Source organism: Protopterus annectens, chromosome 11.part0 (assembly GCF_019279795.1).
Source record: "Protopterus annectens isolate FY-2018-M chromosome 11.part0, PAN1.0, whole genome shotgun sequence".
Classification (NCBI taxonomy): Eukaryota; Metazoa; Chordata; order Ceratodontiformes; family Protopteridae; genus Protopterus; species Protopterus annectens.
This window is the reverse complement of record NC_056745.1, coordinates 1,160,953,168-1,160,979,622: the sequence shown is the minus strand read 5'-3', so window position 1 is coordinate 1,160,979,622 and position 26,455 is coordinate 1,160,953,168. Positions and strand designations below refer to the sequence as shown.

The 26,455-nt window shown below is 38.6% G+C and overlaps 1 protein-coding gene across 4 annotated transcripts in view; it reads left to right on the top strand.

The window, feature by feature from the left end:
- Positions 1–26,455, top strand: part of RELN (reelin) — a 3,085,913-nt gene that overhangs the window by 1,542,265 nt on the left and 1,517,193 nt on the right. For all 4 annotated transcript variants that reach the window (XM_044088524.1, XM_044088525.1, XM_044088522.1 and 1 more), the window contains exons 14-15: positions 10,732–10,940; positions 21,495–21,623. In XM_044088524.1, the coding sequence (XP_043944459.1) occupies positions 10,732–10,940; positions 21,495–21,623 (338 nt within the window). The remainder of the gene's footprint in view (positions 1–10,731; positions 10,941–21,494; positions 21,624–26,455) is intronic.

The following is a 26,455-nucleotide window of genomic DNA, read 5'->3' as shown; positions in this document are numbered from 1 at the left end:
CGAGTTGCCAGCCTGGTGCCCAGCTTTTGCAGAAGGCCCACATGCATGCACCTACCTACATGTCTTTAAAACTCACTTGACCACAGGGAGGACATGCATACTGCACAGAGAAGGTGCTCCAGTTGATAATTGAATCAGAGAACCTTTTACTGATGCAGAATTAAGATCATTTCCTGTTGTATGGGATGAATTTACAGATTAAGCAAATAGGCTTGGAAACCAAGACAAATGATGAAAACCATGAAAAGTGGTGGATCTTCCTTGCATTTGCAAAGGCATTATGTATTTTTTTCATTAATTAATATAAAATTAGAGACCTGAACAGTATATTTTGAGTGAAATTTACAAATATTCTTTCATGTATCTGCAAAGTTATTAGCTTTTATTCATAACCAGCTGCTTTTACTTGGTGACACTCAGACTGCAAGTAAAAACAAATCATGAGCAGCCTGACAACTGTATGCTGAGTGAAATGTATGAGGTACACTGTAATTAACATTTAATGGTACATTGGCAATCAGTTCACTGAAAAATAAGTGAAGCTTGAGCCTGTGGGACTTGAACAAGTTATACATGTTGTTGCCTCCCCAGTAGCCTTAAAACTTTAATGCAGTTAATATTAGAGTGCACAATTTAGTTTATTAATTTATGATCTATCCCAGCATACACAGTGTGAAAATGCTGGGCCACTGGACTTTTCATGCTTTTATTCTGTATATCACCCAAGTGATCTAAAATGCGCCTTTTAACCAGCCTTTGTTCCACATGCCATCTCTTATCACTGTACCCACAGCCAACAATATAAACTACACCACAAGAACATCAATGAGACCTACCCCTTCAAACACATTTCTCCCATTAATAAATGTCCCAGAAAGATTCCTAATCAGACAGCAGACTTTGCAATGACCACAACAAAATGAACCCAATGGTTCCTGAAGTGGTCTAAAAACTCTTAAATTCAACAATCCCTTTAGATTCAAAAATCTGACATAGGAAAATATTATCTACCTGGGAAATAAATGTCCTGCCAGCTCGTCCAAATAAACTAAATGCCATAAATTCGAAACTATCCATTTCAATATATTGAAAAAAGGGGAATATTTTGTAACAAAAGCCTTCCCACCATCTGATTGATCAAAATCTCCCCTTCCCCAAACCAACACTCCTTACAAAATGTTTAACCTTCATGTTGGCATTACGTTTTTTTTTTAATCTGATCCAACACATCTTGTTTTATAGCTTCTTACCAATAACCTATCATTGACTTCCTGTAAAAATGTCTCCCTAACTCTCTTATTAGAATTATTTTGGGAGATATACTTAAATTCCCCAAAGGGAAGGGACACAGTGGGATGGGGTGGATGCTTGCTGTCAGCTTGTAAAAAATGTTGACTGCAGTAGGTTTTCTATATGGTCTGAATTGAACACAATACTTCTCATCCACATAAAATTCTACATCCAGAAATTGTATGAAAGAATTATGGTAAGCAAAAGAAATTTTCAATCCTTTTTCATTAGTTATGGAATTGTTGAATTTTAAGAGTTTTTAGACCACTTCAGGAATCATTGGGTTCATTTTGTTGTGGTCATTGCATAGTCTGCTGTCAGATTAATGTTTATTAATGGGAGAATATTTGTTTCAAGGGGTAGATTTCATTTCTGTTCTTGTAGCATAGTTTATATTGTTGGCTGTGGGTGTATTGATACTAGATAATATGTGGGACAAACCAAAAGGCTAGTTAAATTGTGTATTTTAGAACTTTTGGGTGATATACAGATTAAAAACATGATAAGTCCAGTGGCCAGTATTTTCACGCTATGCATACTGGAGATAGATCATCGTTTTTTTTTTTTTTTGTATTTTGGCACAACCAATGTTGTATAAGGGGGTGATGTTGTTAAAAAGCTTAAGGAATTGGACAGCAAATTCATTTTGAATTATAGAACTCTTTTGCCTAGGGGTCTTAATCAGGAAGCTAATTTAAATTAAATTAAATTATATTTACATCAAATTTATGTATAGCAGGCTTTTGTGCATTTTATATATTTTTATAATATTCAATTTATGCAGAGTTTTTTATATTATATTATTTAACAATGTTTATGCACTGTTCCTGGATTTATATTTATTAAGAATCAAATAGTGTTTTTGATCAGTTGTGGTTTGCATTTAGCACTTTAAAAGTTCATTGCTTAATTTGAGGGTTTCATCAGTAGGGGCTCATCTGCACATATAAAAGTTTTGTGGTGCTAATGGGAAGTATCCACTGAAGGTGAATGGCTGAGGTACCGGATCGTTTGTAAATGGAATAAACTGTGAACCTTCTTTACTTCGAGTTTTGTTTTTTTCTTTTTTTTTGTCATTTTGCTTTTTTGCATTATTGATATTTTATTATGTCCATCTAACCCAGGACGGTTGAGGGAACTTGGGATTAACATGGCTAGGCTTGTAAGGGCTATAGGGCCACTAGCCTAGTAACCTCCTATGAACCTATGAAAACATCTAATAGATGAAATAAGAAGGAAAGAAACATGAACGCATTGCACAAGGTTATGTGAACATGACAGTAGATTATGCAATATTAGGAGCATTGACTGTTAAAGATGTATTAACTGAGATAGCGTAAGAGATAGTATCATAAATGAAAAAAATGACTAATACATGTCACAATAACGACAAATATCACTCAGATAAAGAGATTGTAAAATGGTTTGTAAAATGAAATAATGAAATAATTTTTAATCAATAGCTATCACCAAAAGGGATACAAACAATAGACATTAGGGAAAGGTGCATACAAATAGCCCATGAAACACATGTATGAGTGCACAGAGTGGATGCCATGGCAAGAGAATATATCTGGCTCTGAAATATAGAAAACAAGATAGGGAAAGTTTTACTCAACTGTTTTCTTTGCTAGACTAATACACAGCAAAACAAAGGCATCAGTGTCAGATGTCAGAATCCTGCAAACCATCAGAGCACCCTGGAGAAACAGTGCTGACTTTTATGGGCCAGTTAACAATATAGAATTATTATTAATAGATGAATATTTCAGATTTTCATTTGTATAGCCTGTTAATACCCACACCTGCCAAAGCAGTGACTCCAGTCTGTGATGATGTGTTGTGGTGTTTATCTTACCACCTAATACCAATGTGGTTGTAGGACATGTTTAAAAGCATTTTTTTGTAAACAGGCTTGTGGAACTAAGACAACTACTTACAGTAGGATTGTGGGTTCCTTTATGTCTAAAAGGAAAGTATAGGGTGGAAAGATTCATAGCTAATAAAAGGCTTGTTCTAATAATGTCATGAAGACAGTCAATGTTGAAAATGTTAAGAGGGTGGACACATAAAATGCATCCAATATAAAGAGCAAAATCAGATAGCTTTGAGTTAAAGGATAAAATTCTGTCTATTAGTGTGCCAAGAAACATGCCAGATGATGTGGCTAGAAAACTTTGAAAAAAAAGAGTATGAGAAAATGATGAAAAATTCCAGAAGAAGGTCAAAACAGCATGCACCTCCAATAAAGCATAATCTTTTGATAAAATAAGAAAGGAAGAACAAACATTTAGCATTATATAACCCTGTGCTATATTTTGTGAAAAAAACATTAAAATTCCTGCAATAACATTACATGTTCAGGCTTATACTATGACAATAAAAACAGAACACTGGTTTCTTCAGGGATAAAAGTGAATGATTTATTCAAGTATGCAAGTAGTTTTCTCATCTGGGGGAGGGAGAATAAAGATATAAAAGAACAGACACCAATTAGTGTAAGAAGAAGCACAGGCAATAACATGCATCCTAGCATGGATAACCTTAATTACAGATTAATTAGGGCCTGTGCTAGCAGCTGTCTATTTTGTACAGATGTTCCTATTAGGAGGGTTAAACTTCATTATTTGAAAATGTACATAGTTATGTGTGTTTGTATTATGTTAACACGTTATAGGGTATTATAGAGTTTTTTTTTTTTGGGGGGGGGGGTTAAAACAAAACAACCTTGTAAATTATAACATAAGTTCCAATGTTGATGATTAAAAAAAACTGTATAAAAGATTAACCTGCCAAACACTGATGGGTGCATGTATCATGAAAGCTGCAAAGAGACATTTAAAAAAGCTGATATATATATATATGTGTATATATATATATATATATATATATATATATATATATATATGTATATATGTATATATATATATATATATATATATATATATATATATGTATATATATATATATATGTAGATGGAAATAATGCCTTTTTACCATAATGGTGACCCTTTCCATATTATCAGGTATAGACAAAAAGGAAAGAATACAAAATTATATTAAGAAATGCAGAGTGCAAACACCAATGCTACAGTGGACACATTTGGAAATAAGTGAGCATGTGAATTTGATAAAGAAAGGATTTCAGGATGGATATTCTGCAGAATATCAGGGACAAAGGAAAAGAGGAGTATGTATATTAATTGGTACAGGAGCTCCAGTAGTAATACAAGAGGGAAAAATAATAATTACAGATTTGTAGTAGTAAAGGGCTATTGGGAAGGGGTGAGGATTATGCTTGCATGTATTTATATTCCATCTCAAACTGAATTTCAGAGCTTAAAATATTTTGGAAAAATAACCAGCTTTTTGCAGGGAATATTACTTACAGGTGGGGAGTGGAATTTGATTTGTAACAATGAGAATGTATCTGGGGTCTGGAAGGGAAATATAACAAAAGAGCATAGATTTCTGAAGAAATGTATGAAAATATTTGGTATGAAAGACATGAATTTAATAATAGGTACTCAGAGAGAATTTACATATTATTCCCCAAGATACAATAACTAGGTTAGATATGACAGAAATTATGTTTCACAAAAACTTGTGCTTTTAATTGAGAACTTTGGTACTCATCCAGTAACTATTTCAGATCGTGCACTGCATAATTACTAAGATAAAAATGCAGGTAATGAAGTAAAGATGAGACAATGGCACTACCTCAGCTACCTGTTAAAAAGAGAGGAATTTAAGGAAAGGATAGTGGAAGATATCCAGGCATTATTAGGGAAGATAGAAAGTACTCCAGAAGTTGTAGCTAGTGAGTGGTATAAAACAAAACTGGAATTTAAAAATAGGGTAAAAATAAAGGAAAAAGAGATCTGGTTAAGAAGTAATATGTATTATTTAGCGGGGCTGACAAAGGTTAAAAGTATTACAAAACAAGGTGAATCTCACAGGTCAAGAAGAGGTACAATTGCAGACCACTTAAGAAAAAATAATTAATTACTTGGATAACACACATGAGTTGAGAAAGACTGCTGTTAACTTCAGAGCACAAAAACGTTTAGCAGAATGACTTAGACAATGGAAATTAGAAAGTTTTATTGCCAGACTTATGGAGAATATAGTAAGAAAAATAACTAAATATTCTGTAGAGGTATGAGAGATATTTTGGAAATGTTATGAATGTTTCTATAAACCAGAGAAGTGAGGAAATCAAGAGAAAGCAAAACCGGAACATTTATGGAAGACTTGAATATGCAAATGAGCCTCAACAATTAACAGTTTAGATAGAAAGTGATGAGATTCGTAGATTCATAGGAGATTACTAGGCTAATAGCTTAAGAGCCCTTACAAGCCTAGCCAATGTAATCAGATTTTATTCAATATATGGCCCCTTAGGTGCAAGAGGGTGGCATGGATTTGTACCTATGCCTTGAGAATCTTACAGATCACCCCATCCATAAGGGACATTGGCACTGCCCCAGGTGTGAATTTGCATTATCCCATCCATTGATCTAAGCTGCTTTTGAAGAGGGCCAGGGAAAGGCTCTGCTTAATGTACATAGGAAACCTGTTCCAAAGAAGGGGCAGTCTCTGCGGCACATATCTATTTATCCAGCATATTTTGTTTGAGTTGCTGACTAAGTTTAGATCCCTAGATCAGGTAACCCTCATGCTGTTTGACTTGTGGATATGTAGCAGCTCCATTAGGGCTGAATTTATAAGTGCCTGTAGGTCAGGCATAGGTCACCCCTTAATGGTCAGTAGGAGACAGAATAAAGGGATTGGGTTTTTAGTCTGTCTGCATACGACATGTTGTTACACCCTGTATTTTCTTTGTGAGGATCATCTGAGGTCACTTCAGCTGCTTAAGTGCCTAGTGAAGTGCATTCCATATGGCACATTGTACTCGATTCTTGGTCTAATAAGAGCTGAGTGCAGCGGGACTATAAATTTCTTGGATCTGGATACCATACTTCACTGTGGACACATGGCAGTCTAAATTCAGGATACTATCTATCTATGTATCTAGATCCCTGACCTCTTGAGTCCACTCTTAGGAGTGTGCTATTGATCTTGTCATTTTTAGGGGTATTTGACTTCCCAATGGGTAGGATAATGCATTTTTTCACATTTAGTTTTAGGCCATGGTTTTGGCACCAATCATTTGTCTGATATAGACCCTCATGAAGGATATTGACATCATTGGAGGATTCAGTGATTGTCCCCAGCTTGCAGTTGTCAGAAGTCTTTGCCATCCAGAGGCCATCCATGTTAACCTTGACTTCAGAGAAGAATATTCTGAACAGGAGTGGTCCCAGCATTTAACCCTGTGGCACACCACTAGTAACTGTCCTCTTTCTGAATCTGGATTCACCCACTTTAACCACATATGTCCTGCCCATGAGCCAATTGGCTATCCATTTGATGACATAGTGATTTATGCCTAGTATTCTCTGCTTATTTATAATATGTATGTGGGGAATTGTGTCAAATATTTTGGCCAGTTGAAGTTTGCAGTATGTACTGTTCTACCCTTATCCATGGCCTTAGTGACTTTCTCAAAGAAATCCACCAGATTCTGTAGGTATGAACTGCCCTTGACAAAGCTGAATTAAATCAGGTCCAGTGTTTGGAGGTTTCTTATATCATTATTTGTTAGGTCCGTGATTATTCTTTCCATAGCCTTACATCTAAGACTAGTCAAACTTATGGGTCTGTGATTTCCAGAGTCAGTAGATGGTCCCCTTTGTGCACTGGGATGACTTTTGCTATTCTCCACTCTAGTGTGTCAAAGCCAGTCTGGAGGATGTGGTTAAATAGAGATCCTAATGGGCCTGATAAGTCCTGATTTAAGCTGTTTAAGAGGTAATCTGGTATATGTCAGGCCCCATTGAAGCCATGTTTTTAGCTTTAGACAGTACAGTGGCAACATTTCTTTGGTGATAACTGGCAGTGGAGGGTATTTCTTGGGGGAGAACTGGGGGTGATGGAGAGGTTAAATGTGAACTGCATTTGCCAGCCAGCAGATTTGCTTTATCTTCCAGCTGAGTGCAGGTAATGTCATCTAGAACTAATTCTGCACATTGTTGGGTGTTGCCCTTAAGATTGCGGATATAACTGAAAAATGCCTTATGGTTATCCTTAACTTCAGAGGCTATTTTTACCACAAAGCTTGCTTTCAGAGACTTGACTAGTTCCTTGATTCACTTCTTTAGACTAATGAGGGATGTTTTGCTCTGTTTTGCACATTCCCTCTTACTTCTCTACAGAATTTTGTTTCTTTTTTTGCACCTATTAATTTCAGGGGTCCAACGGGGGATTGTTTTTATGGTTTGAGCTGGGTTTATTTCAATCTGTTACTGCTGTTTCTATGCAGTTGGTTATATGGTCATACGGGCTTTTGTGTACACCTTTGCATATATTTCTTTGTTTTCAGGATTTGGGGGAGCTTGCATACTAGCTATGCTGCCCCTTAGTAGAGAGTAATTTACCTGGGGAGTTGACACTAGCTGTTCCAGGGCATTTTTATTTACAAAGTCAAGAAATCCTTGGGCCTGTTTGTCGTGTATGCCTCTCAATTAATGAAAGAGTAGTTAAAATAACCCATGACTATAGTAGTGGGCTGCATGGTGAGTGATTCTAGTAACTTCAGGTGTGATGTGTGGGTTTTCTGGTTCATGGTGGGGGACCTGTAGCTAGCAAGAATATGGTAATGGATTTTTCCCATGGTTAGTTCAGCTCAAGCATGTCATATTGTTTGACCAGCTTTGAAGTGTGGTATCCTTTATATAGATAGATGCACCTCCTCCTTTTGCCCTTTCCTGTTCAGTGAGTGGTTGGAACATATGAAAGACATTATAGCCATGCACTGCCAGAATGCTTTCCATGGCTTTGAACCATGTTTCAGTAACTGCACAAATGTCAGCATTTTCCATGGTGAGGAGAGCTTCCAGGGAATGCAGTATCTTGTTGAGACTCCTAGCATTGAGCAGAAAAAAATTTAGCTTGTCCCAAGTAGCTTTTGTTATGTTGGAAGGTTTGTCTGTTTGGCAATGCCTAAAAAAGACACTATAACTATACATATATATATATATATATATATATATATATATATATATATATATATAATTTTCTGTAGGTATTGTGGCATCATCTTTGGAGACAGTAGAATGCTGCTCAGTGCTAGGCTCATACTTGCCTGTGACACATATTCTGAGAGCTCAATCATGTTTCTCTTCATATAGTTCAAGGAGGTACATCTCACCTCATTCATATCCACATGGACTATAACTGAGTCATATTGGTACTTAGGGGTAAGTGGCCTGAGTGCTTTCATGATCTGGTGAATCATGACCCCTAACAGGCAACTAACTATAACCTTCCACCTATCCAGCCTGGTAAGAGGGACATTAGTGTGTGTTGTCTCCTGTGACCAGAATATTGGGTTGTGGAGTGTTTCACCTTATGGGCTTGGTAGCTGAGATACAATAAAATGTGGCTTTATGTGTTGTGATGGGAATTGTCTTGTCTGTGTGCATGCAGAGTTTCTGAGGACTGCGTCTGAGAAGGCTTTGAGGTTTGGGTATGTTACATGTGATCATCTCTGCATACGTAGGTCTATGTGTATAGTGAGTGATGAGTGTGAGTCATTGACAACCTGCTTGCTGCTTTTGGTGTCTGAATGTGAGAGTCTAGTCTTCAGTGTCAATGTATAACTACACTTCTCACATACTATATTTGCCTGTTCAAGAATTAAGTGGTTGTCAGTGCAAATAAGGCAAGTGTTACATTGCTTCAGGATGCCCATATCTATCAAGCCAGTTGGAGATATAGCAGATAAGTGCCCATCATGGTTGTAAGTCTTAATGTGTACCTCAAAGGATAGAAGTGGAGGTTGTTTGTAACTGGTTGAAGGAAGAGTGCTTACTTGATGTAATCTCCAGCTAACCTAACCAGCGATGCTGACCAGCACCAAACCTGATGCTTTATGAGCTGGAGTAGTCCTGGTTACTATAATAAGAAAAGGTAGACCTAAACGGTCCTAACTAAATGCATAACTGCTGCTCATTGCACAAACTAGTTGCTCCATGAGTAATGCAGGACTGAGGTAAAGCTCCAATGTGTTTTTTTATAGGGAAATATCAGCTTCTGGTGATTGTGTGTATACAAGGCACCAGGAACTGCCACTGTGCAAAGACCAGCTTCTCACAAATGCCAGGCTTATATATGATCAGAGAAAAGTAAGTTTTGCACTAAGTCTTAAGGCCAATCAGGTAAGCACACAATGAACTTTCCACCAGCAATTCCTAGCTCAGATAGATGAAATCAGGATTTTGAATGAAAATAAGGAATGTGTAACTCTTCTAGTGCGAGTAGGTGTCCTTAGGGATCACCACAATGTTCTACATTTCTTTTCATAGTGTACAGCTACAGCGATTGTTCTTTTCAGCCATACTGCTCTATGGCAAAGTGCTGCTGCAGCCTTCTGGTTTCAGCGATGTAACTCACCGGAATCCTTCAGGAAGTTTTAAGTTGGTGAGTGTTGGTTTGGTGGGTGGTATTTCTGTGGGTATGGGTAGGGAGATGGTCACTAAGTGAGTTTGAATATGTTCCAGAGGTTGTAAATTTACTGGGGTGAGAGAGCAATATTCAGTCAAGAATTGCAGCTTTACTGTTGTTATTATTAAATATAGTGTGTGTTTTGATAAGTTGTGTGTAACTAACTTTTATTGCTAAGGGGAAGTCTGATGCAAGATTTTACCAGTTGGTATTTATATCCTAATAAGATATTTTTATAAGGTATGTTACTAATTGTTCTGCAGGGGATTTCTTCTAAAGCTGTTAATTATCTCCAGGGAGGATATAGATTTTAATAATACATTGTTTTTTTTTTTTCTTTTTTGGTAGATTTAGCTGTGGTATAAGTGTTTCTGCATCTTGGAATATGTGGATGCTAACAGGTACAGAAATGATGCATTGGATAATACTTTAAGACAAAGTGGTACTGTTCATTTATCTTCTCAACAAAATCCTGCTTTGTGGGAGCAAGTAATATATTCATAAAGCAACTGGTTGTAAAAACTTCCTCACTGATAATAAATTTAATTTAAAACAGACCTGAATCAGCAAATGGAATGTTAACAGTGGTTGTGCTTACATTTTTCACAAGTGAGATATCTGTGTTAAGGAGTGAGCACATGCATTCCTTTTATTTAATAGGCTGAAAGGCAAGGCATTGATCTGAACATGTGTATTACTTTTAATAGGACAAACATCAAGACATTAATTTTCAACCTTACTACAGATACTCAGACTTAACTGGAGTAGGTTTGGGGGCATAATTCTGTGTAAATGAAATTATTTACTTCACATTATGTCTCAGAGTAAATGCATTAACTAATCTATGCCTTTTTGTTCTTTTCTTTTTTGAAGAAACCATCTTTAGTATCCATAGCTATCAATCCAGAGCTGCAGACTCCAGCAACAAAGTTTTGCTTGAAGCAATTGAGTCATCAAGGTTTAAACAAAAATGTCTGGGTAGTGGACTACTTTCACCTCCTTCCTGTTATACCTACAACAGAATCTCACATGATACAGTTCTCTGTAAACCTCGGTTGTGGCTCTCACCAGCCTGGAAACAGGTAAATGTGGTCTGTCTGCCTGCATGCTACAGTGACAGTGTGTTTTGACAGTTTTATGGCAATTCTATTTCAGAACTATGTATTGCTGTTACACCTATGGACACAACTCCAAGAATTGCCTTTTCCTTTACTATATTAGAAAATAATCTAATCTATAGAAACCTTCATCACCTGCTGTACAACACTTTAATCAAATGTTGGAAGTCTAATTCTTCTAATTCTTCTAACCACTTAATGCCATTGCATTATATAACCCTAAAAGGATTTAAAAGCTTTCCCAAGTGACTTGATCATGTTATAGCTAAAAAAACACAACCACAGCATTGTTTTGTTTTCTAGCATTCACTGTTGCACCTACACAGACTGTGTCTCCTACGCATTGTTAAGACCAATCACAGTGTTTAGTACATGCATTCATACACAGTGACTGTATTTAGTGTGCTACCATTCACTATGGATCTGTTACTCAGAGGTGGGTCATTTGCTCCATTATGCAATTAATCACTAGGGATCTTCTGCTAGGAGAGTGACAGCTTTTTGCAGTAAAATTATTCACTGCTAAGGTGTTACTCTACTGAAACCTGCGCATTTGCACTGACTACACAGATGAAATGGCTTAATGTTTTGAGACCTGGTGAGCTGGTGCTCAGGGGAATGCTTACCTTATTCAGATGTGATTGATTATTCCTTGGGGCATTGTTAATTTCTGAGGAAATAAAGTATTCCTTGTGTGATTGTTCACTACTAAGGCTAATCCCCATTATGATTGCAGACCTTGATAATTTGGTGATGGCCTGCTAGTGCTAGAATGCCTGTGGCTTTTACTAAGTGTTTACTCCTGCAGCATCACTGAGCATATAGAGTGCATGACTGCCTATTCAGTTAGGTTGCATTCATTAAGTACCTGCGTACTGTTAGGCTGCAGGTTTAATGTACATTTGTAGCATTCAGTAATTACATCTTCACCACCAGACAGCAGCTTTAGTCAGTGCATGCAGCATTCATTAAATACATATTCATTGTTAGGCTACAGGATTTGTGAACATGCATAACATTAGAGTTTGTCCAGTTCAGTGTTAAAGCAACATTAATGACAACCTGCTGCATGCATTTAGTGCCCATTCATTGCTAGACTAGAGCTTCACTGAGCGTGTTCTGCATTCACTTAGTGGTGCTGTCACTGCTAGGCTGCAGTTTTCACGAGCACACAGTGTATTCAGTGAAAAGCAATAAGATCAGACAAGATTTAGCTTATCAGACTGCAAGATCACTTTTTTTTTCAGGAAGCCTCTAGTTCACAAATAACATATTTATATTATAGGAAAGCAGATGAGAGCAAATCAACCACATCAGATGCAAATACTTCCCAACCAGCGACCCTGGTAAAACACATAAATATGTGTGCAAATACATTTCCAAATCTCCTTTTATCAAGGTATCATGAGAGCTGTGTAAAAGATAGGCTTCAGAAATGTTCCCTTGACAGGTCACTGGGAATTATTAGGGGAATGTTGTAGCACAGATTTTCCACTATCCTGTACTAACAGCTACAGCTTAACTATGGCTACATTAGAGGACAAGGTTAAGCCTAGTGTTGGTAATTAACATTTACTGCTTGCTGGATATGAAATTAGCTCTTGGTGCAATCTTTGACACAAATAATGCTTTATTTACTTTTTGTGATACGTGGCTCTTGCACAATGCTACTCTGTCCTGGAATTTAGATTTACATATGGTAACAATGCCTTACATGTAAAAGTGTTTATTTGCTGTTATTAACTATAGTGATGCAGTGTGCACTCAACACCTGTTTTTAAGCATGATCTAGGCATCCAGAAGTGTGTTTTAAAATAAAGATGTAAAGCTACAAAAGAAAGACTGACATTTATTAAACTCAAAGCAAATGTAACTGAAACATGATTATCAGACAGAGGATATGATTCACAAAAGTTAGCACAATGAGCAGAGCAAACAGCATGAGTAGCAGCCATATTCAAAGTGTCACAGACTGGAAGACAGATTTTGAAATAGTGTGATATGCAGCACATGCAAAAAAGTGCATAATGACTTGTAAATAAGAAACCTCATGCAAATGAGCCACACTAAATATGCACATGAAGGAGCCTAAAATGGTGGCTTTGCAGCCATGCCTACCCATTTTGAACACCAAGATTAATGATGTAATTGATGGGAGCTGTGTTGGACATTATACAGCAGTAGCAGTTGTAGTGGCATAGGAAATAGGGTTGTCGCCTCACAGCAGGATGCTCCCATCTTCAATTCTCGGCTGAGGTGCCTTCTGTGCAGAGTCTGCATGTCCTCGTTGTGTTCACATGGGTTTCTTCCAGTTGCTCTGGTTTCCTTTCACATTCCAAAGACATGCATTAGGTAGATTAGACACTCTAAATTGTCATAGGTATGAGGGTCTGTGTGAGTGTGTGATGTGGAAGAACCACCACGACAAGGCTATCCACCTGGTGGTGTAAACCTTGTCTCTAGATGATCGTTGCTGTTGAAGTGACACCCCAACCTCATGGGAAAAATGGGAAAAGGAGTGATGGATGGATGGATAATAATACAGCAACTTCAGAGCCAGGGCTTGCATTGATGTGTTTTGGCTATCTATGCTAACAGAAGAGGTACAGGCAGCACCTGACTAACAACCACAGAACTGAATCTGATGAACAGGACACCATAAGGGACCTAGTGAAACTGTGTTATGCACAAGTGGAATTGAGGAGAATGTGCGGTATGCCTTGTCTTACAGATATACAGTTATGTGCAGCATTAATCATCTTACCTATGGGAAACTTCCAGTGACTACACCTACTGGGTGACACATTAGGGATATTGTAGGCATCAGCCTCAGAAAAATCAAACCAGTTATTTGTCATTATACTACAACATGTGCAGGAGCATATCTGGTTCTACAGAGGAGCCATTACCTAACAGACCTGCTATGTGATATCAGGTTTCCCTGAGATCCTGGACACCATAGCTTGCTGTCAAGGCCCCACCTGGTCCAATGATCATATATAGATATATATATATATATATATATATATATATATATATATATATGTTTATATATATAAACCTTGGCTCTAGATGATTGTTACTGTTGAAGTGACACCCCGACCTAATCTGCAAAAATAGGAAAAGTGGTTGTGGATGGATGGAAGCATGGCTATACATATGTGTATGTGTATATATTATATATCTATACACACACACACACACACACACATATATATTTCTATACATATGTGCATAATGTATATGTATGGATATATATATATATATATATATATATATATATATATATATATATGGGTCTACTTCTCGTCACTGAAATTACACTTTATCAAACACCAGAAAGTCAATTCCACATTAGCGAAAGTGCAGTTCAACAAAAACTCACAACTGCGAAACCCACGTAACCAAAATACAACAGTAGCACAAACTTTGCAAATGAATTTTTGCAGGGGTGCAAGCCTCCCTGCACCCCCCCCATCTGGGAGGCTGTCACCTCACACCCCCAACTACTTATATATACTAACTCTGAGATCGCACTACAGTGGGGAAAGGGTATATTTTATTATCCTCACTGTACAGTGATCTATATCAACAAGTTCCATCGGCAGTATAGGTTCCTCTCCCGTTACAAATTTCAATAGCAATGAAAAAGCACCACACTTATTCTGTTAAAAGATCCCGGAACTGTCGACCATTTTTCAGTTACATATGGTTTGTGATAGTGAGTTTTTGATGAACTGCACTTTCACTAAAGTGGATTTGGCTTTCTGGTGTTTGATAAAGTGTACTTTCGGTGACAAGAAGTAGACCCATTTAGATATATATATATATATATATATATATATATATATATATATATATATATATATACATACACACACACAAATATATATCAGTAACATCAGGGAGGGCTTTCACACCCTCCTAGGTTTGCAATAACCAGGGCATTACTTATAATGCGTCTATGTTCCACCCAGGCAGTGTACACAGTTCACATGTATGGTACATGTCCAATACCTATACCAGCAGTTTCTGAGAAAGGTACCATAGCAGGTCACACATAATATGCTATGTTTTGTGTGCTGGAAGTGATGCTAGATATGCCCTAGAACCCTGGTGAATAACCTCAATGTCCGACCTTCAGCTCATGCAGAGAATGCCAAATAAAACATTCCACTGTGAAACCTAAAACATAGTGGAGTAGGTATTTGGAATAATGAAAGGATGTTTCTGATGTTTAACACATCCAGAGAGGCACTACAATATATTCTAAATATGTTCGGCAACTTAGTCATTGTATCTGCCATCTACCATGTCCTACAGCATGGTCCCACATAAAAACATAGAGCAGCCGGAGAATATCATGCCAGACTCTGCCATGCAAGTCACTGCAGGAGCAGAAGGTGGCTAGGTGGAGAGTCAAAGGAGGAGCACAGCAGCAGATCCTCAGTGAAGTCAGAGCTGGATGCTGTACATTGTAGAACTGGCACAAAGGTGGTATTTGGTCTATAACTATGGACCACGATATAGACAGCATAGAATAAAATGATGCATGCTGCATGTTCCTGACATGAGAATAAACATGACAGTTTGAAAAGCAGAATGTTATTCTAAGATCTTGTATGTAATGATTGTAAGTATGCTGGCAAGTTGAAACCCTCATAAATACCAATTATTTTGTTATTCTATTTGTGTGGGACTAGGTTTGGAGTTAGGGATAGGGTTAGGATTGGCTCAGTGATTAGGTTTAGGGTTAAGGTAAACATAAGGTATGTGTGAGTGTGTGTGTGTGTGTGTGTGTGTGTGTGTGTGTGTGTGTGTGTGTGTGTGTGTGTGTGTGTGTGTGTGTGTGTGTGTGTGTTTGTGTTTGTGCTGAGTTATTTTGTGTTATGATGAGGAATTATGGTTAGGATTAAGACTGAGTTTAAGGATAGGGCTAGGATTAATACATGCAAGTAATCCCCACTCCTCTATTCTTACTTATATTTGCTAAACTTAACTGTAACCCTAACCATAACTCTAAGCCTAACTCCAGCCCTAACCATAACTTTAATAATAACCCTATCTCTAACTCTAACATGGAGTGGATAGCTTGGTTTAGGCATTTATTTGGCATCAAAATATTTGCATTCGGGTATTTGTAGTATTTGATTTGTGTTTTCAGTATATAGTATTTAAGGCAATTGTCTTTGTTTAATTGTAATCACCTTTGCAGGGTAGGGCATTGTCTGGCCACACAGGGGAATTAGACATCACCATGCAAACACAGACTAGTGGAAGGGCAGGGCATAGTCATCATCACTTGCACGGGGGGGGGGAGGGGGGCACAGTGACAAATGACTGCAACACTATAATGTTGGGTAGGATCACAGGAGATGAACATGATGCCATTTATACTTAGAGGTTGGGGAGTCAAGGATTACATCCTTCAGGCCTGTGGGACTACCACAATAGGACCATTAGTGATGTCCACTGTTTTTCTTGCAGTGTCATGGCTGGATCTCTTTCATAGAGGGAAGCAAGGACTGGGTAGAACTACAGGAATACCCCTGAAGAGGTATGCTGTGTTTTGAGTGGGATGAATGACACAGATGATGCCAATGACTGGGGTTTCAGACCATGTACCACAGGTGACCCTGATGCCATCTCACCAACACTTTGTGTACCCTGATGTTGGATGGCCTGTGTCTGACCACTTTGCATCTAGACCACCCCATGACCTGCACGGCTTTCAAAGTCAGACTGGATGGTAGTTGCAATGCGTCTCATGATCCACTTATGGAGGCAATATTTTCCACCAGTGACCTCATCTACTTGTTTCTCTGAGACTGTACTGAAGGGTCACTGGGCAGTTAGTGCTTGTCCTGCCATAAGGCAAAGAATACAGTTAATATCTCCACTGAGCTGTGCAAAGCAGTAGTATGTGCCTAAATCACTAATGTGCACATCATCTGGTTGTTTCTTATTTCTGCTCACATATCGGGATCAGCGCTGTAGTAATACCAGTAGTGCCTCCTGCATCTATCCCGTATGGTGGGTATGCTCATCTCATAGGCAGTGCACATATGAGATGCTATATTGACTGGAAACAAAGATGAAGCCCGTGTAAGTCTGTCAGGTACAGACTGTCTGTCATGCTTCTGTGAGTCCATGTGCTGAGTCTATACCTCTACAGTAGATTCTGTAATGGTGGATGTGGGTGACCCTTACCCTGTAGTGTTGTAGATAGTCACACAGTGCCATCAGACTATGCCACTTGCATGTTCTAATCAGCATCCATGAGCATCCTGCTGATGTCAGCCTTGTGTTGTTCTCTTGTGCTGAACCCTCCACCAATGCACAAAAGCATGAAAGCATATGACACCATGGTTAGCATACACATATTGTTTACATATCCCCATGACCCGCATACTGGTACACATGGAAACACTGTTGTACAGTACATTGGAAGTTGTGCATTGTTGTGCAGGATATTGCACTTGCAGACCAGATTTGTCTATTAGAACAGAAATACAGAAAGGCCACAGTCTCTCATGCAATTTTGTGTACTACACTGTAACAAAACTGACATTACTAACCTTACATTTCTACTGACACAATGCTGGTTGGTGCCAAGCCTCCTTCCACATCCAAGCCATTCTTGGGTGTGAGGGGCTGATTCCCCTAGATTGCAAGAGACATCAAAACACTGCAGTCTCTGTCTAGTCATCCACTTTATGTCAGTTTTCACCCTTCCTTTGGTGGCCTAGTCTGCCATGATGACCATGCCCTTTCCTTTGCATAGAGTATCATTTCAGTAATCCTCCAAGGCACATGTTGTACTAATCTGTTATGGCCACTACAACACACACATCCTGCTCCATCCCAACCACATGTGGTCCTGGTATGGAGTCCCTGTAGTACCTTTGCTCAGGAAGTGCATGCCATGTATGTTGATGGTCTCTAGTAGCAGTTCATTCTCCTGACTGATAGACCTTTCTAGACATTGTATCTCTCAGATAGCCATGCCAGTACCTGTATGCCTAAGGACATATCATTCAGTGGGTGTATATGCTCTCCCCTGGCATGCACATGATTATGACCATGTTTGCTCCTCTATATGGATCTGCTATGCACAGTTTCAATAGCCCCATGTGGCACTGTACCTATGCCTCTACATAACCCACCCCATGCCATACAGCATGCAATCCCCAAAGTATTTTCTCTGAACAGCCTGCACCCCTCCCCCCATATCCTGGTACTAATGTGCTATGTAGGTGTGGTGTGGTCCCATTTAGACCTACAATAACACATAATTCCCAGCTCTCCTTGACAGCCGCCACATAGTTTGTAGTAGATAAAATACCTTTCCAGTCAGGACTCTTTCCTTAACTCTGCAATGTTTCTCATCTGCCTAGCATTTATTCCAGTCCCCCTGTGTGTCAGTGTTACGGCTGTGTTTTGCACAATATGGTGGCAGCATTTTATGTCATGTTTACAGCAGCACTTATTGAGGAGGTTATGCATTTGAAGCCAGATAGTGCCAGTGTCTATGAATCATGTCCTGTGAATAATGCACTACTCATACATATTGGTACAAGCTGTACAAGTCCCAGTTAGCATGAGGCATGTAATCTCTTTGCTTGTGCATGTGACATGTGTACAGTTGTAGTGTCATGGTGCAGTACTATGTGGGGCAGTATATGATTTACAAATAAACATCCATGCACTCAGGGTACCATATTGTTCCAAGACTTATTGAAAGGTCAAAGCTGCATCTGGAAGGGTTAAAAGTAGGGTTTGTGTAGTGTTTCTGCATAGTAACTCTAGGGATAGCAGGGCTGACCATTTGAAGAAGGTGGATGCCTGGTATGAGCTGGCACAGATGCTGAGGGATGTTACTGGTTTACATTATCATCATTGCTATGATGACCCTGAGGTGGAAACATCATGACCTGCTGCACCAGTGAAACTCAGCGGATCCGGCAAATAAGGCAGAGATGTACTTTAAGCATTTTCTGTTTGGTTACTACCATTATATTGCAAGTAGTTACACTGATGTACAAATATGAGTAACAATACATACTTTGCAACTAGTGAGGAGCATCACCTTAATATGGCTGAGTGCTGCAGAAGGTTTGAACACCGGCGATGTTGTAGTGTACTGGCTCACTGGCATTATCGCACAGGAATGGGCGTGTCCAGGCTGATTGACAAGTCTAATACCTGTAACGCTGTATGCAAATGATGAGTGATTCGCACGGCATGCATATTTGCCAGTGACATCATGCATACAGTGATTGTTGATTAGCATATGTGAGTAGTGAGTGTTCCTGCGGCTGTGAGGCTCCAGAGTTTGAGCAGAGTTTCAGCAATAAAGTGATGTAGGCCTGTAGGTTTTTATTTATATATATGTATTTATATATTATTTATCCATTTCCTTAACTCAGCTTTATAAATGCTACAAATTAAATTTTGCTGAGTGCAGCACTATATTCGGAACTACAGTCATTCAAGAGTAATACAGTTAGTGACAGTAAAAGACAGACTACGGAAAAGTAACATTAAATAAGACCTCGCTTTCAGTGTGTTGTCAGCCAGCATAACTATGTAATTGTGTATGTCCCAGATAATGCATGTTAAATTTCCTGCTCTCGGAGTTCATATTTTGAAGTGGGGGGGGTGCAGGGGGGCTTGCCCCCCCCCTGCAAAAGCAAAGGGAGAACAGTGACGGGACATGTCATTCTGCACAAAATTAAAAAAACAAAAGAAATAAATAACAAGCCACTACGGCTAGGAAATCACTGCCTTCTACAGTTAGACATACTCTGATGAATATTCATGCAGCCGAGAAACACATGATATTGCTTACTCATGAGTAAACTGTCACATCAACGGCAAAGAAATACTGTATTAATTAATAGACAATTCCAAAAATGCCACAACTTCAACAAGCCTAACTCAGCATTTGACTGTATACGAAGTTACTCCAGGCAGTGAAACACATATCTATAAACAGCAATTTCCAAATATATATATATATATATATATATATATATATATATATATATATCATCATCATCTTCTTTCAGCTGTTCCCGTTAGGGGTCGCCACAGTGGATCACCTGTTTCCATTTCTTCCTGTCCTCTGCATCTTGCTGTGTCACACCAACCATCTGCAAGTCCGCTCTCACCACATCCGTAAACCTTATCTTAGGCCTTCCTCTTTTCCTGTTACCTGGTAGCTTCATCCTTAGCATCTTTTTCCCAATATACTCAGCATCCCTCCTCAGCACATGCCCAAACCAATGTAATCTTGCCTCTCTGGCTTTGTCTCCAAACCTTCCAACCTGGGCTGACACCCTAATATACCTATTCCTAATCCTGTCCACCCTTGTCACACCCAGTGCAAATCTTAGCATCTTTAACTCTGCCACATCCAGCTCAAACTCCTGCCTTTTTGTCAATGTCACTGTCTCCCGATAAAATATTCATGCAGCTGAGAAGCACATGTCATTGCTTATTCAGGAGTAAACTGTCACGTCAACCTGTTGCTGGGTGTTGGGTGGAGTTTGGGTGGTGCTTGCTACTGTGCATCTGGTGAGCCAGTACACTACAACATCGCCTGAACACCGTTCCTTGTTGTGAGGTGTGTATGTTTTCTGTTGTAGTCCACTGCACAAGTGTAGTGATGTCTTTATCATATGTATATGAATATTTGAAGAAGAGGAGGAGGAGAAGTAGTAGCGACACTCACGTCAGTCTCTGACAGCCACTACATCTGGTGCTTGGTCACCAGTACCTACCAGGTCTATCCCTCAGAAGAAGGGGGTGATATTCCCTTTGCTGGAGGTGATGTGGAAGGGTCACTGATCCCTTCTATGTTAGCTTCTCGATGGAAAGGAGTGAAGCCGTAATACCTGATGGAGGACTGCAGGAGTCTCCACTGCTATCCTGGCATATGGTGCAAAGGCTGATCACTTTTGTGGTGCACTGGCAACTAGATACCAGTATCTGCAACATGGAGCACCTCCAGTCATGTGCTGGTCACATGACTGGAGTTTCTCAATGTTGCCAGTACTGGTATCTAGTTGCTGGTCCACCTTAGAGTTATTTTCATGTCTCCCATAAGAAGTGGGAACACTAGGACCAGCATCAGATTACTGCAAGTGATGCTTTAGCTATGCAGCAGAAGCGGTGATACTCTAAGGTTCTAGTGGTATGCAATAAATTGTGGGGCACGCAAGCAATGGTTGACCAACTCAGTTATAATGATGCTGATGATTCAATGTGCAAGGTAGTGCTATAAGACAGCATTATAAGAGATCCAGGATAAGGCATGGTTTTGTGGAGTGTCATTTTAATATAGCTCGATGTATCAAATTAGAAGCTATTTGTATTTTATAAGGAGTGTTATTTGCTGGTAGTCATTATAGTTTAGCATAAATCATTTAAAATAAAGCACCATATGACTGAAATGGTAAAAAAATATTTAGACTTCAGAATGTTGATTTAAAAATATATTTTTCATTCTTTTAGCATCAGTTTAGAATTTTCAGCCAGTCATGGCCGTTCGTGGTCATTACTTCATACTGAATGTTTACCAGAGCTTTGCACTGGGCCACATCTGCCACACAGTACCATCTATTCTTCAGAGAACTACAGCGGGTAAGTAACTTGGTTAGTGGAAATAATAAACTAGTTTTAAATGTAAGTGAAAATATCATTCATCTGATGGCTGAGGATTATTAGTTTGTTTGTTTATGCTAATTTATGCTGTATGATTCTACTACACTGGTGGGTTTTGTCATATTTCCTAATTTACTAGCAGGTGGTGTGGAATTGATTGTTTTATCACTTTAATAGTTAACATTAAGTATCTAACTTTCACTGATGTCTACTCTTAATATAACTAGAGATGAAATGAGAATTAATTATGATGCCTTTTCATTGTTACATTCTTGAATGAACTTGTGTTATCCAGAAATGAATAACTGTAACCTTATGGTCACAGATCTAAGGTAAGATGAGGTTAATGAGTGCAGAACTGCATGGGTGTTCAAATGCAGAATCAATTGGATATCCGCTATATCTGATTTCTCAAAGCTGCTGACATATATGCCAAGGATCATGCTCACTCCCAGTACTGACCTACTGGATATGTGTTTAACATATAATCACTTGTTCTTAAATGCAGAGAGAACTCAATTAGCACTATTCAGAGGGGAGATATGGGACCCTGCAGGCTTTCAGACTAGTAGAACAAACTCAAAGTTGAAACTTGGAAAATTATTATTCAATGATATTACGTGCACAGGGGTTAATTTGGATTATAGTATAACCTCGACTAATTGTGTTAATCATGTGATATATAAAAACAAGTAGAAAATTAGACACAATTATATCCTGTTTTAATTAGGAAGAATGTCAGCACTCTTATCTCGCCAGGCTTTAACTGATGTGATTTCATTTTGCCAGGAGAAGGTTAACTAAAAAAGAATAGCATGAGAATACAGTGGTGTTATATTTAAAACATAAAAAGTTCAAAAGCCTTAATAATATGAAAACTTAGATAAGAAGTCCGAGCTCCAGGAAAACTTTTAAAAGCTGGTATTGCATTAGAGAGAGAGAGATCAGGATCAACTGATAATCGTGCCCACAACACTTTTAGACCGGGGCAGTTACCCCTATCACCCTGCCCTAACTATGCTGCTGTGTATATATACATATATACATGCATGTCTCTCTTTCTCTCTCTGTATGTGTATATATATATATATATATATATATATATATATATATATATATATATATATATATATATATATATATATATATACATACACACACACACACACACACACACACACACATGCATACTCCTTCACAAAGTTAAAAGATATAAACCGGTATATGAGGCAGCATGCATTACATTGCACCGATAAAAGTAAATTTACCTTAGCACTATACTAGTTACATCAAAATATGAAACTTTGCATACATTCAAAACACAGTCCAACTTTTCAGCACAACACACACACACACACACACACACACACACACACACACACACACACACACACACACACACACACACACACACACACACACACACATGCATACTCCTTCACAAAGTTAAAAGATATAAACCGGTATATGAGGCAGCATGCATTACATTGCACCGATAAAAGTAAATTTACCTTAGCACTATACTAGTTACATCAAAATATGAAACTTTGCATACATTCAAAACACAGTCCAACTTTTCAGCACTTATAATCATATTTAATGGTCAAAAAGTCTATGTAACTTTCTAGTTTAAGTGATCTACCATACCTGAAGAATTTAACAGGGCGTTTTTCAAAAAAAAAATAAAAAAAACATTAGTTGTTGCCATTGGGGCATTTCTTGCTGCACTAAATCGTTATTTGGCGACAACTTCAGGAGTTTCCCCCTTCAGTACTATTTTCCAGTTAAGAATTCAATACAGTTTAATTTATTTATTTTCTTGCAGTCACAGCTATCTCAGATATATATTAGGTACATACTGTGAAAAATATTACATGATTTCTAAATTTTTTTTGCCCTCTTACATTAACATTTTCACACTCATTTATTTTTATTCTGGATCAGATTCCAAACCCTCTAATTTTAGAATGGTGCCTGCATATTTAAGACATCTCATTCTGATTTTACATTTGTTTTTGTTGTATTAATATTGTCAGCAGTTATATCTGTCTCTTTTCATGCTCTTCCTGCATCCATTCTCATATTAAGATAACATTATTTGTGTTTACGAAAGCCATGCTGGTGGCTTACAGGAAGAGGCAGAGGGATGGAAAACCATTTTAGAGATAGAATGGATGTATCCAAAATGTGACTAATCTTCCTCACTATTCAGCCTAGGTCCCCTGTATTTACCCAGGAAAGGAAGTGTAAAAGGAAGAACCTGGACTCCATTATGGAGTCCCCCACCCCTCATACTAATCCGAACATTGACACTTCCCTAGGATCTCTTTGTGACTGGCAGCAAGTTTGGGAAAATTTTAGAGGTGATAAGACAGAGACTGCCATGGCCCACTTACCCAGTTTTCTATGAAGGGTATGCAGATCCTGTGAGATGCTTTATACCCCTACACTCCTAACTGTTGGTTCATTCCTCCTCCTGGCTGCAGGATGTCTTTGGTCATTCACTGGGCTTGACAAAAGCCAGACGTGGCAGCATCTCTGTCCAAGGGATCAGACAATACCTTTTGGCCTCTGAAGGACTGTGAATTTTGGAGTAAAGCTTCCATATCCAGTTCCATTATTGTGGCTACTCCTCTAATGAAAGAGCCCTCTAAAGAGAGCCCAGTGGCCAGCCCCAGATAAGGCAGGCAGACAGCTTTTATAAATGTGTATATGTATCAAGTATTTTTTCTGTTCAAGCTCATAGCTGCCTGATGCATATGACCTATTATTAGAGTGACTTGGCAGGGAAACCTCAAAAGACACATTGAAAAAGTTGCCCCATGGTCACTTACAGCACAGGTTAGTGTCCCGAGTACCAGCCTTGTCAAGCATTAATAATTTGTCCATGCAGTTGCTATATAATGCAGTAGATGGAGCAGCTTGTTTGGCTGGGACAGGTATTACTGTCCAGTGTCATGCCTTTCTTAGAAACTATAGCAGTGTGGTCATCTTTTTATTTATTATTTATTTATGAACGTGTTAACTGGGGTATCCACAAGGACTATTTTCAGGTAAATTTAAACCAAAAACAAGTACGTACAAAATAAAATAATTACATCATAGAATTGTAGAAGAAAATTTCAGCCACATTGGATACAAAATGAACAAAGCATCCTTCACTAATGTTTCTTATGACTACTCATCCTCATTTGGGCACCAAGTGAAAGAGAAACACAAAGGACTGAGCAGGAAGGGAAGATATTCACAGCTGCTAGAAAAAAGATTTTCGTACCATAAAGAATCCCCTGTTGCAATTGCAGAGCTGAACACAAGAGCTGGGAGAAGGGATGTTCTCCAAACCAAAATTACCCAGATCTAGCTTATTAGTTTGTTTTAGATCCCAGCCAGCTAGCTGTGAGAGAGATAGGATACAAGACACCTGCAACATCCACAGTGGAACTTTGCTTTTAATTTTCAAGAACTAGAGATATCGCAAAGATGAATAAAACTGAAGCATTTTGTCATTTCAGACAAATTCAGCATATATCTTATTCAGGTGCATAGGCCTTAAAGTGTTACCTCAAGAATCAGGATCATAGCCAAAAATAAAAAGAGGCAAAGAACATAAATTAGAAACATTTAAAAAAATATTCCCACTATTCATTTGAGCATTAGGAGGCTAATAAGATGTGCATTTGCCAGCATTTTATGAACAATAATACCTTCTTAACTGTAATGTTTTGTACTGTTTCTTTAGTTTAATAATCAATGTTCTATCAAAAAAATAGAATTTTTAGGTGGCACAGAGGAAATGTCTGAGCTAAAATCAAACTGGGGCGTCTGTGGAAGTTGTGGCAGCTGAGGCATGTAGACAAAGGAATAGATCAACTCTCAATAGTAAAAAAAAAAAAAAATTATATATATATATATATATATATATATATATATATATATATATATATATATATATATATATATTCAGTGCAAACTTCACACCCCTCTCACCCTCAAAAGGGCCCACAACAATACAAGAAAAGTGTAGTGTCCCAGAAATCACAGACGCACAGGTGAAAACAGCCCTTTCAAAAGCCAAAAGCACAGCATCAATGGGGCCATATGGTTTCCCAGGCTGCGTCTTGCATGAACTACAGCACGAAATAACCTCCTACCTAAACACACTGTTCAACCTCAGCCCTTACACAGGCTACATGCCCATAGAATGGTGCACAGCAATAGTTATTCCGTTCCACAAAGGAAGGGCCACAACTGACCCTGGTAACTATCGCCCCATAAGCCTGACTAGCCTGGTCTAAAAGGCTATGGAGCGCATCATCATGGAACTCATTAACAAAGACATTGGGAACCTCCAAACACTTGACCTGACCCAGTTTGGCTTTGTTAAGGGCAGATCATGCCTACTAAACCTGGCTGACTTCTTCGAGACAGTCACCAAGGCCACAGATGAGGGGAACGTGGTTCACACAGCCTACCTTGACCTCACCCAGGCTTTTGACACCATTCCCCACTCGGGAATTATAGAAAAACTCACCAGCCTGAACATAAAACCCTACATCACGAGATGGGTTGCCAACTGGCTTATAGACAGAACTCACATGGTAAGAACAGCGGGCTCCAGGTCTGACTCTAAACCAGTCACAAGTGGTGTCCCACAAGGCACGGTCCTGGGATCCCTACTGTTCAGCATATACTTCTCAGAAGTACAGGCAAGCACAGGAGGATTATGGCTAACCAAGTTCGCCGATGACTGCAAACTGGGACTCTCCGGCTGACATGGACATTCTCCAAAAGGGCCTTACTGAGACGGACAC